The following is a 17755-nucleotide window of genomic DNA, read 5'->3' on the forward strand; positions in this document are numbered from 1 at the left end:
CCATTCTGAGTTAATAGGTAGCTGTTTGTCACTGATTTACTGCTCAGTTTTCTCATACTATTAAAAGTTGTGTAATATTTGAGTACCTATACATGGTCAAGATATTCTCTACTAAATTGCTGACTTTACTTTTTCAATTTTCCTTTTGATTTTTCCTCCCTTACTTCTTCATTTTTTTCTGCTTCCCAAGTGAGACAATAGTTAATGTCATTTTTCCCCATTTTTGAATCAACCTTTTTTCAAAAAATGCTATGTCACTGTAATCACAGTATTTGGATTTTTTTAGAGTTCTGGTATGTCTTTTCACTCAGGAGTACTGTCTTAACTCCAGCAAGAAGAGAATCACACAGGCTCCGCCCCTGTTAAGATCATTCCAGCCTCACGAGGACCGCATAAGCTGCCTGGAGATGTGTGAGGCGGGTGGGTGTCTGCTGGTGCTCTCATCCTCTGCAGACTGTAGTGTTTGTGTGACTGGCGTCTGCGATTCTCCTGTCTGGATCTTTGGCCAGGTAGCAATACTGCTTCCTCATTATCCTCGTATTTACTTGAATGAACTTGGGCTGATTGCCGTTTGAATCCCATCAGCTGTTTAATGTTCATTAGTCAGGGAAACTGACCTACATTCTGTAGCTGTCGCTCTGGGCATCTCTTGTCCGGTTAACCACAAACTGTGACTGTTCCACCAGAAACATGAGGATATGGTGGCTGCAGGCACCTAAGAAATCCTAAGGAAATTTCACCTTTAAAACACCTCCAATTTCAATATGAGTAAAAATACAATGTGGATGACACTCATGTTAGTATACAGACGGATGGCTATGACTGCCAAGTAATAGTCAAGGTAATAATCAAATATAGAAAATGTTAAAAGAAAAAAAAAAAACTCTATTCAATGCCTAGTCTAGGCTGTCAAGTAACAAGAGCTAACATTAACATCTACTGAGGTTTTTGTGAGTTCTAATGTTTTTACATGAATTATCTCATTTAATTTTTGTGCTTGCCTACCCCATGAGGGAAGAACTCTCATTATTCCCATTTTACAGATTCAGGGGAAAGGGGAACAGAGAGTTTGAGTAAATTCCTTGAGCTCCCAGATGCTGGTAAGCAGTAGAAATTGGTTTTTAACTGAAACTGCCTCATGTCAGAACTCATGCTTTTCACCCTTTCCTCCCATGAAACCAGGCTATGGAAGTGGGAGGCATGGGAGACTCAAATATTCTTTGTCTAAAATGTTCTCAGTTTTCCTTTGGTCTTCATAGCGATTCTCTTCCTGTTCCCTTCATGCTTTGGGGGACAAAATATACCTGATTGATTGCCACCAGTGCCATTCAAACGTGGTGGGGTGAGCTTAAACCAGGCTTCAATTACTTTGGCCAAATAATGTCATGTACCAGTCTCACACATGACGGCATGATAATTCTTGTAGTGTTGGAAGATAAAGTTTGTTGTTGCAGTATTTTTGAAATCATTTTGATGATGTCAACCTGTGCTGGAAGAATTCTACGCAACCCTTTAGGACATAGAAAGCAAAGGCAGATCAGAAAATACTCTGGGGAGGTGGACTCCTGTCTGGCTGTGTAATATGGGAGCCTGAGTGTAGCACAAGAACAGCATCAATGTCTTCTGCTCTGTAAACTAGGCAGGTGCGAGACTTTTCTCATTCAAGAAAAGCTGAGGCTGGGTGTGTGGGTAGGTGTGTGGTGCCCGAGACAGGGTGGGACATAGCTGGCAGTCTAAGAAAGGGGCTGGAAGCCTGCCTGCTCTGGCAACTGGAGAAGCCTAAGCACTACTGATATCTTTATGTGGCTACACGGGCTCCAGTGAGATGAGGTAGAGGTTTGAATGGCAGGTAAAGAAATGAGGCATCATCCAGACTAAAGTCTGGAGTAAAAATCACTTAGATGAGACTGCAGCAAGAAATGAAATCATTGTAGGAACGAGTGTCATAAACTGTCCCTACCGAGCATAATCTGTAGCTGAATTTTAATTTAGAAATATGTGCTAGTAGCACTGTTCATCTTTTTCCATTGGTGTTTTTCATTAATTATTTTATAAAGTCTTTCTTATAAAGTCTTTCTTTTTAAAAACTTCAGTCCCAAAAAATCTGAAAATAGTTTAATTTTCTCTTTTTTTTTCCCCTTCTGCTCAAGACAGGAAAAGAGCCACCGTATCTGGGTTGGTTTTACAAGCTAACGGCTGGCAAAGCTGTGGATAGCTGGGCTTCTAGCCCCTTCTGAGGGAGTTGCTTTTTTTTTCTGTAAAGAAAGCATTGACTTTTATCAAGCTGCTTTGAATATGGATACTGCTAGTCTCAAGGGGCACAGGAAAGGAAGCAGGGAAGGGGAGGGGAGGAGAGGAAAGGGGGAGAATAGCAACAGTGGATGCTCTGCTCATGGTATAGAAGAGATATCCTACAGAAGGAAAGCTGGGGAAGGCAAATAAGAAGGGGCCCCGTTTGCATATACAGTGAGGATTAGAACAAGCAAAGCTCACATATAACATTCAGAAACTCAACATTTCTAAACAATTTAACACACAAGTTTAGTCATAAAACCATGCTGCATGAACTATATGGAATCACATTAAGCTAAATTTTACTGTATAGCTCATGTAACAAGCTCTAAAAAATAACTGGAATGACTTTTATAGCATAGCTACTGATTTTAGTCTGGTTTTCAAGTTAGATTTTCAAAAGTAAGTGATGTGGTATGCCTAATTCTGGAGCAAGAGAAGTAGGAGTGAAGATAATTTATCCAGGCACATATATTTGTCCCAGAAAACTGCCAGATGACTATTGAATGAGAAGACATTAGATAATGCCTGAAGTTCTTTATTGCCCCTCTTTAATCTCTAACTGCTACAGTGCTTGGCAGATTGTGTGTACTAGTAACTCCTCTTCTGACTGATGTGATGGCCAGTTATTTTGTTTGTGCTTATTCAATAATTTTTTGGGGAGTGAACCAATGGAAGGAAGATCTCTCTCTCTCTGTCTGATTATTCAATAATTTTTTAAAAATTTGATTTAGCGGCCCATATGTAAATATTAGATGATTTCATATAAATATTCAGATTCCTTGCTTTTCTTGAAAAACAAAAACAAAAACATGAGAGTACTTCAAAATGTTCATGAATGATAAGTTATTTCATGAAAAAGTTCATGCAAAATACATATCACAAAAAAATCTATCACATTCCTTTTGCACCAAAATAAATATGGTTTAATGCCATTTTCTACAGACATTTTTAAGTACCTTATTTGTTATTCCCTGAAAGTAATTATGGCTCCCTTTACAAAAAAGGAAATCTCCATTTCAGGGTGGTGTCCACCTTTCCCTACTTTTCTTCACCTTTCATCTAAACCCTAAGGTTGCATTTCGTTTCCTAATTAATACACATTTATCCTCTTACATGAAGTATGATTCACTTATTGACATTATCCGCCCACCCTCTATAGGCATTATATTTGAAAATCCTGTGGCAAGATTTATTCGATTGTAGACCAACCCAATGTTGTTGGGGTGCCTATTTCCCTCTCATATCACACAGGCTGCATTCTCTAGCAGATCCTATGTGTACAAAGTGAATTGATATAAGGAGAGTAAATAGATTTTATATTTAGAATAAAAGATGAATTGTTAGTGGGTTTTTTTTTTTTCTAGATGGATGTTTGTAGAGAATTATAATGAGAATCTGTGAAAGCCATCTTGTAACGCTAGGTTTTTTGGGAAATAATACATAGTTGGACTGAATTTTGAAGATGTTTTTAGGAATTAGGATGCAAAAGAAAGTACTTGCAGGAGAAATTAATTCTGGCATTTCCTCAATAAAAACATTGTTTTTATTCTTTAGTAAATATAACTCTTGCTGTTCAGTATTTTAAAGTGAGAATGACAACACTTTATACTTTATTATTACTTCTTCAAAGCATTTTTGTTCCTTTCTTATTACACTTTATTTTCTAACTTAATTAAAGTTATGTGAATGAATTTCACCTCCACCCTGTAAGACTGTAGGCTCCTTGTGAATAAGAACCATGTCTTATTCATTTGTCAGTGTGTTTTTATGATTACAATCAGTAATGTAGCACAAAGTAAATAGACATAAATGATTGATAAAAATAAATTTCATAAAATTAAAATAGATTTCTCTTTTTTTTTTTTCAGGCAAAGCATTGGCGTTTTGGAAACTTTCTTCCTGAAAGAGATGCTCAATTAAAGGAAAGTGAAATTTAAAATTTCATAAAATTAAAATAGATTTCTCTCTTTTTTTTTCAGGCAAAGCATTGGCATTTTGACAACTATCTCTTTCTTCCTGAAAGAGTTACTCACTTAAAGGAAAGTGAAATTAAAAAGGAAGACATAAGAGCAACCCCTTTGTTTCCTAAGGAGGACTCACATTTAGATCCAAAAGAACATTCTCTACTTAGTAAGGAAAACAAAGATGACTCAACATACAAGTAAGTAATTTTAAACATTACTGGGATGTCATGTGGAGTCTCTGTAGGATAGATAAGATTGATCTAAATTTCCTTCTGTGCTCTGTGGCACGTCCAGTGTCCCCCTTGAGGCTTCTCTAAAATTTAGGGTATTGGTAGGGGTCTGTGTTGGGGTGAGTTGGGGCTTATGTTCTCAAGGTCATGTCTGGATCTTCTTTCTTTCTTTTCTTTATTATTTTTAAAGATTTATTTATTTATTTAAAAGAATTACAGAGAGAGAGAGAGCCAGAGAGATCTTTTATCTGGTTTATACTCTAAATGGCCACATCTGGAGCTGGACTGGGCTTGTTCCAGATCCCTCATGTGGGTGCAGGGGCCAAAACATTTGGGCCACCTTTCACTGCTTTCCCAGGTGCATTAGCAGAGAGTTGGATCAGAAGTGGAGCAGCCAAGATACTAACCAGTACCCTTATGGGATACCAGCATTACAGGTGATGGCTTTACCTGCTATACCACAACGCTGGCCCCTGAATATTATTTCTTGCCTCCATGGAGTTATTGATTTCTATTCAGTACTGTTTAGTATTTTATTTATACTCTATCAACAACTTAATTGTGAAAATCAGCCTCTTTGTTCAAGAATATGTATGTATCTATCTCAGAATGTGTCTCAGATTTGTACTCCTGGTTTTGGTAGGGTGCACAGTGGTTAATATGCCACAAGTTCAATTGCCTTTGAATGTTAGACATCACTCTCAAAGAAATTTAGGTTTTCACTGTTGCTCAGATATTTCTCCTCTTTACTCTGCTAAACTCCATACTTACTCTCTCATGCTAGGTCTCTTCATTATTATTTGTTTGTTTTCTACACTCTTGCTAATTTATTCTCTCATAATTTCACTTTTCCTCCATATCAAACAGCTACTTTAGGTTCAGAGGATGATTTTATTTATTGTATTTTCTTTCATACAATTGGGTTTTTATCATATGCATAAATTGCTTTATTGAAGGTTTACAGAAAAATAATTGCACAGAAATTACAAAGAATTCCTATATAATCCTCACTGCCACGACTCATCCAGTTTCTTAAATTAATATGCTACACTTATTATAACTGATGAATAAATATTGATGTCTTATTATTAGCCCGAGTCTATAGTTTACATTAAGATTTAGCGTTTGTCTTTCAGTTCTACTGGAGATGACAAAAATACCATGTTATGTACTCAACATCACAGTCTCCTAACAGAATGTTTTCTGAGCTCTAAAACTGCCTTGTGCCCCATTTGTTCTTCTTGTTCCACTTCCCCTGGAACCCAGGGAAACTTTGATGTTGCACTGTGTTCATGGTTCTGCCTCTTCCAGAATGTCATATAGTTAGAATTATGTAATGTGCAGCATTTTTCAGTTAGCTTCCACCATTCAGCATCCAAAGTTCTTCAGTGTCTTCCCATGACTTCGTAATTCATTTCTTTCTGTCATTGAATAATATTCCATTTAATTAATGTGCTATAGTTTGTTTATCCATTCATCAATGAAGGTTTTCTTGTTTGTTTCCACTTCCACATTTTAGCAATTATGAAAAACCAGCTCACTGTGTTTGTGAGGGTCTATTTCTGGGTCTTCTATTCTGTTACATTAGATTTATTTGTCTACTGTTTTATGAATACTTTAGTGTCCTGATTGCTGTAGTTTCGTAGTAAGCTTTGATGTCAGGTGTTGTTCATTAAATAAAATATGATTTTGTTCTTCCTCAATTTTCTATAGGGTTTTATTGGTCTTTTGCCTTTTCATGTTAATTTTAGTCAATTGGTTGAAAACCATATAAAAACTTGCTAGAATTATGATTGAGATTGTGTTGAATCTGTGGATTAGGTTTGGACAAGCTGATATCTTCATAATATTAAGTATTCATTTTTTAAAAAGATTTATTTATTTATTTGAAAGGCAAAGTTGCACAAAGAGGTCGAGAAACAGAGAAGAGAGAGAAAGGGTTCTTCCATATGCTTGTTTACTCCACAGATTCCCACAACAGCCAGATCAGGGCCAGGCCAAGCCAGGGCCTTCATCCAGGTTTGCCACATGGGTAGCAGAGACCCAAGCACTTGTACCATCCTCTGCTCCTGTCCCAGGTGCATTAGCAGGGAACTAGATCAGAGGTGGAGTAGCCAGGACACAAACCTAGGCTCATGTGGGATGCTGACTTTGCAGGCAGTGGCTTAACCTGCTATACCACAACTCTGGCGTCAATGCTGAGGTTTCTTATGCATGAATCTCTCTCCATTTATTTAGGTCTTTGATTTCTTTCATCAAAATATGGCATTTTTACTCAGGTAGATCATGTTTGTGTATTTGTTAGGCTAAGTATTTCAAAGTGCTTTTGATGTTAACACAAGTGATGTTCTTTAAATTTCAAATTCTAATTTTTTATTGCTGGTATATGAGAAAGAAATTGATTTTTGTGCATTAGCCCCACATTCTGAAAATCTGCTATAATTGCTTCCTAGTTCCAGGTCTTTGTTGCTTTGGCACTTTGTACATAATTGTGTCATCTTCAAGTGGAGACAGTTTTTATATCTTCTTCCCCAATGTGTATGTTTTTATTTGCTTTTTGGTTTTATTACATTATTTAGGACTTTCAGTTCAACATTGACTCAGCATGGTGAGAGGAAATATTGTTTCTTTTTTCTTGATATTAGAGTAAAGTATACAGTCTCCCATAAGTTACTACAGGACTTTAATAAATGCTCTTTATTAAGATGAGGAAGCTACCTACTATTCTTAATTTGTTGTAAATTATTATGATGAATGGGCATAGGATTTTGTCAAAGTTTTTTTTTTGCATTTGCTTTCTTCTTCTTTCTTCTTTATCTTTGTTGATATGATGGATTATAATAATTAATTTTCAATTGTTGAAACAGGTTTGCATACCTGGAATAAATCCCATTTGGTCATGGTATATAACCATTTTTTAAACATTATTGGAGTTGTTTATTTCTGTTGCAGCTTTTTTACAAACATGTTCATGAAAAATATTGGTCTATAGTTTTCCTTCCTGAAACATCATTATCTGATGTTGGTGTATGATTAATAGAATAGAATGAGATACAAAGTATTGGGCTGCTTCTATTTCCTGGATTTGTTTGTAGAGAAGTTATATAATTTGTCCCTGAAATATTTGGTAGAATTCACTAGTGAAACTATTTGAGCCTGATACTTTCTCTTTGGGGAAGATATTAATTATGAATTCAGCAAATAACTATTAAATGTTTGCAAGAAGAAGTGCTCCCTCCAATATTCTTGTAGAGATAGATATCTGAACCCACTATTAAGGAATAAAAATGATAATAATAAAATATTTTGTTATATTTGATTTATTATCTATTTCAAGTAAGGAAAGAAATAGAGCTTACTGAGAACTGACAAGAAAATAGCTTTTCTATGAAATGCATTCCATGTTTCAACTCAGGGGTATTATAGCCTTTTGTGTTGGAGGAATGCCTTTAGCTCACTAATCCCAGTTTCTCATTTATTGAGGATATGAAGTTGTGAATGGGGAAGGAGAAGAAAAAGGTTTGTCTTGTTGTTCTCATTTGACAAGTGTGCAAAGTTTACCTTTTTTTTCTGAGGGTGCAGCTGGTAGTTCTTTTTTTAATGTGATTTTTTACACTTTTATTTAATGAATATAAATTTCCAAAGTACAGCTTTAGGATTACAGTGGCTTCCCCCCACCCCCATAACTTCCCTCCCACCTGCAACTCTCCCATCTCCTGCTCCCTCTCCCATTCCATTCACATCAAGATTCATTTTCAATTATACAGAAGATCAATTTAGTATATATTAAGTAAAGATTTCAACAGTTTGCACCCACACAGAAACACAAAGTGTAAAGTACTGTTTGAGTACTAGTTATAGCATTAATTCATATTGTGCAACACCTTAAAGACAGAGATCCTACATGGGTCATAAGTGCACAATGACTCTTGTTGTTGACTTAACAATTGACACTCTTGTTTATGGCATCAGTAATCTCCCTAGGTTCTTGTCATGAGTTGCCAAGGCTGTGGAAACAATTTGAGTTCGCCGACTCCAACCTTATTTAGACAAGGTCATAGTCATAGTCAAAGTGTAAGTCCTCTCTTCCCTTCATAGAAAGGTACCTCCTTCTTTGATGGCCTTTTCCTTCCCCTGGGTTCTCACTCGTGGAGATTTTTCACTTAGGTGTGTTTGTTTGTTTGTTGGTTTTTTTTTTTTTTTTTTTTTTTTGCCAGAGTGTCCTGGCTTTCCATGCCTAAAATACTCTCATGTGCTCTTCAGTCAGATCTGAATGCCTTAAGGGCTGATTCTGAGGCCAGAGTGCTGTTCAGGACATCTGCCATTCTATGAGTCTGCTGTGTATCCTGCTTCCCATGATGGATCCTTCTCTCCCTTTTTAATTCTATCAGTTAGTATTAGCAGACACTAGTCTTGTTTGTGTGATCCCTTTGACTCTTAGACCTATCAGTGTGATCAATTGTGAACTGAAACTGATGACTTTGACTAGTGAGATGGCATTGGTACATGCCACCTTGATGGGACTGAATTGGAATCCTCTGGCATGTTTCTAACTCTACTGTTGGGGCAAGTCCAGTTGAGCATGTCCCAAATTGTACATCTCCTCCCTCTCTTATTCCCACTCTTATATTTAACAGGGATCACTTTTCAGTTAAATTTAAACACCTAAGAATAATTGTGTGTTAATTAAAGAGTTCAACTAATATTATTACGCAGAACAAAAAATACTAAAAGGGATAAAGTATTAAGTTGTTCATCAACAGTCAGGACAAGGGCTGATCAAGTCACTGTTTCTCGTAGTGTCCATTTCACTTCAACAGGTTTCCTTTTTGGTGCTCAGTTAGTTGTCACCAATCATGGAGAACATATGATATTTGTCCCTTTGGGACTGGCTTATTTCACTCAGCATAATGTTTTCCAGATTCCTCCATTTCATTGCAAATGACATGATTTCACTGTTTTTTTACTGCTGTATAGTATTATATAGAGTACATATCCCATAATTTCTTTATCCAGTCTACTGTTGATGGGCATTTAGGTTGATTCCATGTCTTAGCTATTGTGAATTGAGCTGCAATAAACATTAATGTGCAGACAGCTTTTTTATTTGCCAATTTAATTTCCTTTGGGTAAATTCCAAGGAGTGGGATGGCTGGGTTGTATGATAAGGTTATATTCAGGTTTCTGAGGAATCCCCAGACTGAGTTCCATAGTGGCTTCACCAGTTTGCATTCCCACCAACAGTGGATTAGTGTCCCTTTTTCCCTACATCCTCGCCAGCATCTGTTGTTGGTAGATTTCTGTATGTGAGCCATTCTAACCGGGGTGAGGTGAAACTTCATTGTGGTTTTGATTTGCATTTCCCTGATTGGTAGTGATCTTGAACATTTTTTCATGTGCCTGTTGGCCATTTGGATTTCCTCTTTTGAAAAATGTCTATTGAGGTCCTTGGCCCATCTCTTAAGTGGGTTGTTTGTTTTGTTTTTGTGGAGTTTCTTGATCTCCTTGTAGATTCTGGCTATTAATCCATTATCTGTTGCATAGTTTGCAAATATTTTTTCCCATTCTGTCAGTTGCCTCTTCACTTTCCTGACTGTTTCTTTTGCAGTACAGAAACTTCTCAATTTGGTGCAATCCCAATTGTTAATATTAGCTTTGACTGCCTGTGCCTCCGTGGTCTTTTCCAAGAAGATCCTTGATTAAATATAAGTTGGCTGTAGATGTTTGGATTGATTTTCTGGTGTTACTATTCTGTTCCATTGGTCTATCCATCTGTTTCTGTACCAGTACCATGCTGTTTTGATTGCAACTGCCCTGTAGTATGTCCTGAAATCTGGTATTGTGATGCCTCCAGCTTTGTTTTTGTTGTACAAGATTGCTTTAGCTGGTAGTTCTTTGATGGCTCCATGCAGAAACTTCTGCTTTACGCATTTCCAAACTACGGTATTTCTTGCTGGTCTCTCTTTGCTCACACTGACCAGCAAGCACACCTATTGCAATACACAGCATAGTGTTTTTCTATTGCAATCCCCTCATATTGCTAGACCTCTCCTCTTGCACAACTCTTCCTGGGTTAACTTCTGCTTGGCCCAAAGGAAACTCACACATATTTGCTCTGCCAACTCCTCCAGGCTCCATCCTTGCTTCTTGCAGAAGACAGCTTTTCCTGTGCAGTTTTTCAGGTAGCAGTGAGCTATTAGTCTGCTGTGTTCCCCTAGTGGTTACCCCTGGGGATGTATGTTAAGCTCTTAGCCTGGTCTATGCTAATAAAGGCCAGAACTTACCTCCCATAGGAGTAGGACTGCCTGCACACGCACAACTTTCTCTGATTTGATATTCTGTGATGATTTTGCAACCTGTGTCTGTTTATCTCATAGGGTAATGGTTGATGTAAGAATGAAAAGATCCATTTTGGAGCCACCTCTTTAGCAAAATGGCTTGCATAAGCAATCTAATGTTTCATTTTGTAAGGGGGATATTTATTAAAAATATTACATATTTTCGAGAAGTAGTAGAGTAACAGAGAGAGGAAAGGAAGAAGAAAGAGAAAAGATTGGGAGAGAGAGAGAGAGAGAGAGAGAGAGAGAGAGAGAGAAACATTTTCATCTGCTGATTTACACCTCAAGTGCTTGCAATGGCTGAAGCTGGGCCAGGCCAAATCTGAGAGCTGCCAGTTCAACCCAGGTCATCCACATGAATGGCAGGAACCAAGCTATTTGAGCCATCACTCCTGCCTCCCAGGATGTACGTTTGCAGGAAGCTGGAATCTAGAGCACAGCTAGGACTTGAACCCAGACACTATGATGGGCAAGTGGGCATCCATAGACATCTTAACTGATAAACCAAGCACCCACCCAGGGAATACTTTCTTTCTTTTTTTTTTTTTTATTTGAAGGTAGAGTTATAGACAGCGAGTGAAAGAGAGACAGAGAGAAAGGTCTTCCCTCTGTTAGTTCACTCCCCAGATGGCCGCCATGGCCGGCCTTGTGCTGATCTGAAGCCAGGAGCCAGGTGCTTCCTTCTGGTCTCCCATGCAGGTGCAGGGACCCAAGCACTTGGGCCATCCTCCACTGCCCTCCCGGGCCACAGCAGAGAGCTGGACCGGAAGAGGAGCAACTGGGACTAGAACCTGGCATCCATATGGGATACCGGCACCACAGGCGGAGGATTAACCAAGTGAGCCACGGAGCCGGCCCCAGGGAATACTTTCTTATTTCTCCATTAATTATTTTGTTTCAGACTTTTTGGGCCTCTGCTGACAAGTAGATGCAAGGAAAAAATCTCCCTTTAGACATTTTGTTATACTAAATTACACTTTGGTATTTGTTCTTCCATTTCCTTGAATTGTGGCTTGCTGAAATGTCAAGTGGCATTTTACTTTCAGGCAGAAGGATCTTTTCAATTTATAAATATAGTGTAGCCAATCCCATACAAGCATAGAATGTCGGGAATGAAAGACTTTAAGGTGGATAAAATGCCTCTACCACCCACCCACCCAACTTAATTTTACAGATGAGAAAATAAAATAACCTCAGGGTAACATGGATAGATCATTGTTTCTCTTCATGCCACACTGCCAGAAGAGTGAAGGCAAGTGGTACAGAGTCCCATTTAAGAGGATTTCAGCCAATATACCAATTTCCCATTCCTTTGACAAACCCAGTTATCCTGTAAAAAATTATCAGGTTTTCCTTGGATTCAAAAATCGGCTATTTGAACAGTTTACTTCTTGATGTCTATCTATTTTCTATGTTTCCTTGACACTTTGTATTATGAAAATTCATGCTGATGTGATAGTATTTTTTTTTTTTTTTTGACAGGCAGAGTGGACAGTGAGAGAGAGAGACAGAGAGAAAGGTCTTCCTTTGCCGTTGGTTCACCCTCCAATGGCCGCCACGGCCGGCGCGCTGCGGCCGGCGCACCGCGCTGATCCGATGGCAGGAGCCAGGAGCCAGGTGCTTTTCCTGGTCTCCCATGGGGTGCAGGGCCCAAGCACCTGGGCCATCCTCCACTGCACTCCCTGGCCACAGCAGAGGGCTGGCCTGGAAGAGGGGCATCCGGGACAGAATCCGGCGCCCCGACCGGGACTAGAACCCGGTGTGCCGGCGCCGCTAGGCGGAGGATTAGCCTAGTGAGCCGCGGCGCCGGCGTGATAGTATTTTTTTTTTAAATCACAGATTTGTCTTACAACCAAAGCCTTGTTCTTTACCAGATTAGGCAGGTGTATGGCAACTTCATCTTCTCAAGTTGGTTCTAAGCTTCAGTAAGCCTTGGGGGGTTTGCAGCATTGAGAGGCTGAGTCATTTCTATTGTACAGCATATTCTCAAATGATAAAACAATATAATAAAAGGTGCACATGTTGCTTAACGTTTCTGCTTTTACCTACTTCAGGTGACTGAATTCAAATAATTTTTAAAAAGCAACAATGAGAGGGTGCAGACTGATGCCATTTATGGATTATTGAACTAATTGAAAGAAATGGGCTATAATCATATTCTTCTGAATTGGCTTGTCAGCTCAATCCCTCACTCTTCTTAGGAACATGACCAGGAATCCTATGTAGAAAACATACAAGTACAATGAAGTTGTCAGCTATAAAATCTCCTTTGTGCTTTCCATCCAATACTGAAAGGATTATAGATCATTTTCTCCCAAGAAAATAATGTTCTGAAGAATGTATCCCTTTAACTAATTAGATTACTGAATTCAAAGAGAGAATGACGCCAGTTCTTGTACTTTTTCAAAAATATGGAAGGATAATAAATGTGTGAAAGAGTTTAGAGAGACTAAAATGGAAAAAGCACATTCGGTGACTGTTCATGCAGGGCGGGTGTGTTGAGATGGAGGGGGATGCAGGAAGAAAGGTGGAGAAGGGAAAAGATAAGCCTTTCCTTCTTCCATTGAAAACAGAAATATTCAGTGATTTAAAGCTATATTCAGTGATTTTAAATTATATTCTCATCTTAATACCTAGATCCTCCTTCTAGGATTTTGCTTTATATTACCTTCTGGCTTATGTATAAATTCTCAGTTTCCATCATCGTTAAAGTATTTTTTCATATTATGTTTGAGAATTAGGTAGGTGATAAAGTTTTCTGTGCTGGGAAGATGAAGATGAGTATAAATTTAAGACTAGTGAGAAATCCTAATGTGAAGATAGATTGGTACAAAGAAATATATCTTCCCTTCGATTCTGCAAAAATTATATTACCATTGGAAAATGAAAAAACAGGGCTGGTGCTGTGGCATAACAGGCAAAGCTGTCCCTTTGCGGTGCCGGAATCCCATGTGGGCAAAGGTTTGAGTCCCACCTGCTCCATTTCTGATCCAGCTCCCTGCTACTGTGCCTGGGAAAGCAATGGAAAATGGCCCAAGTGCTGGGCCCCTACACCCATGTGGGAGACCTGGAAGAAGCTCCTGTCTCCTGACTTCAGCCTGGCCCAGCCCTGGCTGTTGCAGTCTTTTGGGGAGTGAACCAGTGGATGGAAGATTTCAATGTCTCTCCCCCTCTCTTTCTGTAACTCTGCCTTTCAAATAGATAAAAAATTTTAAACAATGAAAAGAAAGCAAAAGAAAAGGAAAAACAGAATATAATAGGAAATAGAAACCATACTGGACACATAGTTTTCCTAATTTATAGCACCAAATCTTTTCTAGACTCGTGCAAAAAATTCGAATGTGGAACAATTACAAATAGGATCAATAATTTAGACAATAGAATTTTAGAATATTTCTTTGTTGTAAAAATAGTAAATTTTCTATATAGGAAAATTTTGAAGTACAAATAAGCAAAAGAAAATTGAAAAGAAATCACCTGTAGCAAAACTGTTGCTAGCACTTAGGCATTTCACTCTCTAGTCCTAGCTCCTTATAAAAGTAAACAAATGTACATTTCATAAAAGTGGAGGCTTAGGATACACTGGTTCCAACCCGTTTTATTGCTCAAAAAATATACAGGGAGCACAAATTTGCTATTAATTGAGTGCCCATGGGCATCAATGTCCATATCAACTTTCTAGGAATTTATCAGGGAACTTTTAAAATTTTTCCTAAAATTTTAATTTGCTTACTTTATATGTTTAACAGTTAAAGAGACACAGAGAGAGAGAGAGATCTAGCATCCATGAGTGCATTCCCTAAGTGACCACAGTACTTGAGGTTGGGTCAGACCCAAACCAGGAGATCAGAATTCAATTTGGGTCTCCATGTGGGTGGCAGGAACCCAAGTACATGAGCCATCACCTTGTGGCCTTCCAGGTGGCGTATATGTAGGAATCTGGAATCAGGAGCAAAGCCAGACCTCAAACTCAGGCAGTCTGATATGCGATGTGGGCATTCCAAGCAGGGTGGTAACACTATGCCAAGTGCCCACCCACATCATGTAGCTTTTTGATCATTTTCTTCTTTTCAAACATATCATTTATAAATTTTAAATTGGAAAACATTTCTTTGAATATCTTCACACACACACACACATGTGGTAGTGTACTTACATGAATTCATCATTAAACTAATTCTTTGAGGGGCCAACATTGTTGTGTACTGGGTATAGCCACCATCTCTATGTTGATACTTGTATCCATATGGGCATCAATTTGTGTCCTGGCAGTTATGCTTCCAATCCAGCTCCCTAAAGCAGTGTAAGATGGCCCAAGCATTTGGGCCCTCCCAACCCCCAAGGGAGACTCAGAAGAAACTCTTGGGTCCTAAATTTGTATTTATTTTTTTAAGGACTTATTTATTTATTTGAAAGAGTTACAGAGAGGCAGAGAGAGAGAGAGAGAGAGAGAGAGAGAGAGAGAGAGAGGTGTCTTCCATCTGCTGGTTCACTCTGCAAATGGCTGAAATGGCTGGAACTGAACTGATCTGAAGTCAGGACCCCCGTGGCCCAAGGACTTGGTCCATCTTCCAGTTATTTCCCAGGCCATGGCAAAGAGCTGGATCAGATGTGGAACAGCCAGATATCGAACTGGCGGCCATATGGGATGCTGGCACTACAGGCGCTGATCCGATGGCAGGAGCCAGGTACTTCTCCTGGTCTTCCATGGGGTGCAGGGCCTAAGGACTTGGGCCATCCTCCACTACACTCCCTGGCCACAGCAGAGAGCTGGCCTTGAAGGGGGGCAACCGTACAGAATCTGGCACCCCGACTGGGACTAGAACCCTGTGTGCCGGCGCCGCAAGGCGGAGGATTAGCCTAGTGAGCCGCGGTGCCGGCCCTGGCTGCTCCAGCTTCTTATCCAGCTCTCTGCTGTGGCCTGGGAAAGCAGTGGAGGATGGTCAAAGTGCTTGGGCCCTGAGCCCACGTTGGGGGCTTGAAAGAGGCTCCTGGCTCCTGGCTTCAGATCAGCTTAGCTCTGACTGTTGTGCCTATTTGGGGAGTAAACTGTTGGATGGAAGACCTTTCTCTCTGTCACTCCCTCTCTCTGTCATAACTCTGCCTCTTAAATAAATAAATCTGAAAAAAAAAAAAACAACCAAACAACTTACTGATGAAGGAGGAATTCATTATTAGAAACTGAGATAAAGAATCAAATAAGAAATGAAGCAGGAATTTCCATTAATTCCCCAGTAATTTTATATAAAAAGCAGAAGGCACATTTCAAATGAATGTTTCATAAACATGTGAAATAACTACAGTGGTTTAATTTCTGTATTATTATTATTAGGAGGGAACTGAAATTCAATATTATTTGTGTATTGGTAATTGTCTAATTATTCCACCAGTGGATTTCAAATGAAAAATTAAATTAGAGAGTAGATGATAGCTATCAGAAAAACACACAAAGCATTAAAATCCCATTTAAAATTATGCCTTATAGGATATAGAGCACTCGGGGGATCAACTCTCTACTGTTGTCTACAATTTTGGCAATAACTCTCCTATGTCATGTTTGACAAATGAAAGCCAATTAAAGCCTACTCAGTTTTTGAAATTTAAGTATTCAAAATGCTAGTGCAGCATATTATTTTGAGTTGTGCTATTGTCCTTACTTTTTGTTTAATCATTTCCCAAGAATGGTAGTAGAACTGACTGTGGAGGTGTTAAAAATATTGCCTCATTCTTGCTTAAAGTGCCAGTAAGCTATTCTCAGTGAACTCCAGGCACCGTTTAAGGTTTTCATGTATTTAGCTTATTTAATTGTCACCTAATTCTGAGAAATAACCACTTTTATCATCCCCATTGCACAGCTGGAGAAAAGAGATGGAGAAAAGAGACAGAGAAAAGTTAAGTGATTCCTTCAGGGTCAACAACCAGCAAGAGGAGAGCCAGGATCGAAACACAAGCATTATGGCTCGAGACTCAGTGTTTTGCCACTACACTAGGTTGCCAGTTCAATAAGCATCATGTGAAAATACTTAAAAATTATTGCTCTCTGAGTCAGGTCACTACTACTGCTATCCGTATACCACTACTCTAGGCGTGTCCTTTCTATGCCTGGTAGGACACTAATACCACAGTCAGTATAGCTCCTCTCTACAGCCATGGCTGAGAGAAGGGAGATCAGTTACAGCATTCGCTTCTCATGGAATTGATGTCAAAGCTATTGTAGTCCCCACTAGGCCATTATCCTGCACAAGCTCGTAGGGTATTTTGCCAAAAGCCTTACAACGCTATTTAAGCCTTTCATTAAACTCTCTTGGGCTTCATCCATCATGTCTCATCTCAGGAATATTCACCTCTTTTCAGTTCCCTGTACATTTTCATAGTTGCCTCTTACACCAATATCAGATATCTGTTAAAAGGAAGTAATGTGCCGTTGATTATACGATCTCATTGTATACAGAATTTCCCTTTGTCTTGAAGTTTTAGCAACTAGCCACGTTTGATTGGACACTATTTAAGCAAGTAGTATGATTTGTTGCAATTCCCAGAAGATTCTCTTTTACTCTCCTCCTACTTTTTGTCTTTTATGGATAAAATTTGTTAGTGGAGGTGTTTTTTGCTTAATTCAAAAAATATTTGATTTAAAGTCCATTGGATGAGAGAGCCAGAAAACAAGTGGCCTCAAAGTAAGGAAGAGGTCAGGATGCTTTGGAAAAACAAAAAACAAAAAAACAAAACAGGGTCTGCTGTTACCAGGCAAGAGAGTTCTCCCTAATTTCAGGCATCCCTTAACCTTCTGCACTTCAGTTTCTATCAATAACAGATTTCTGGACAACGTATTTTTTTATTTTCTTTTTATTTTTTATAGAGGGGAAGAGGGGCAAGGGGAAAAGAAAGATGAATAGAGAGTGCCCCATTCATTGGTTCTTTTCTCAAA

The 17755-nt window shown here is 38.8% G+C and overlaps 1 protein-coding gene across 1 annotated transcript in view; it reads left to right on the forward strand.

Moving 5' to 3' along the window:
* Positions 1 to 17755, forward strand: part of WDR49 (WD repeat domain 49) — a 151968-nt gene that overhangs the window by 101738 nt on the left and 32475 nt on the right. The window contains 2 exon segments of the mRNA XM_051818753.2: positions 312 to 509; positions 4275 to 4456. Of these exon segments, the coding sequence (XP_051674713.2) occupies positions 312 to 509; positions 4275 to 4456 (380 nt within the window).

Source organism: Oryctolagus cuniculus, chromosome 4 (genome assembly GCF_964237555.1).
Source record: "Oryctolagus cuniculus chromosome 4, mOryCun1.1, whole genome shotgun sequence".
NCBI lineage: Eukaryota > Metazoa > Chordata > Mammalia > Lagomorpha > Leporidae > Oryctolagus > Oryctolagus cuniculus.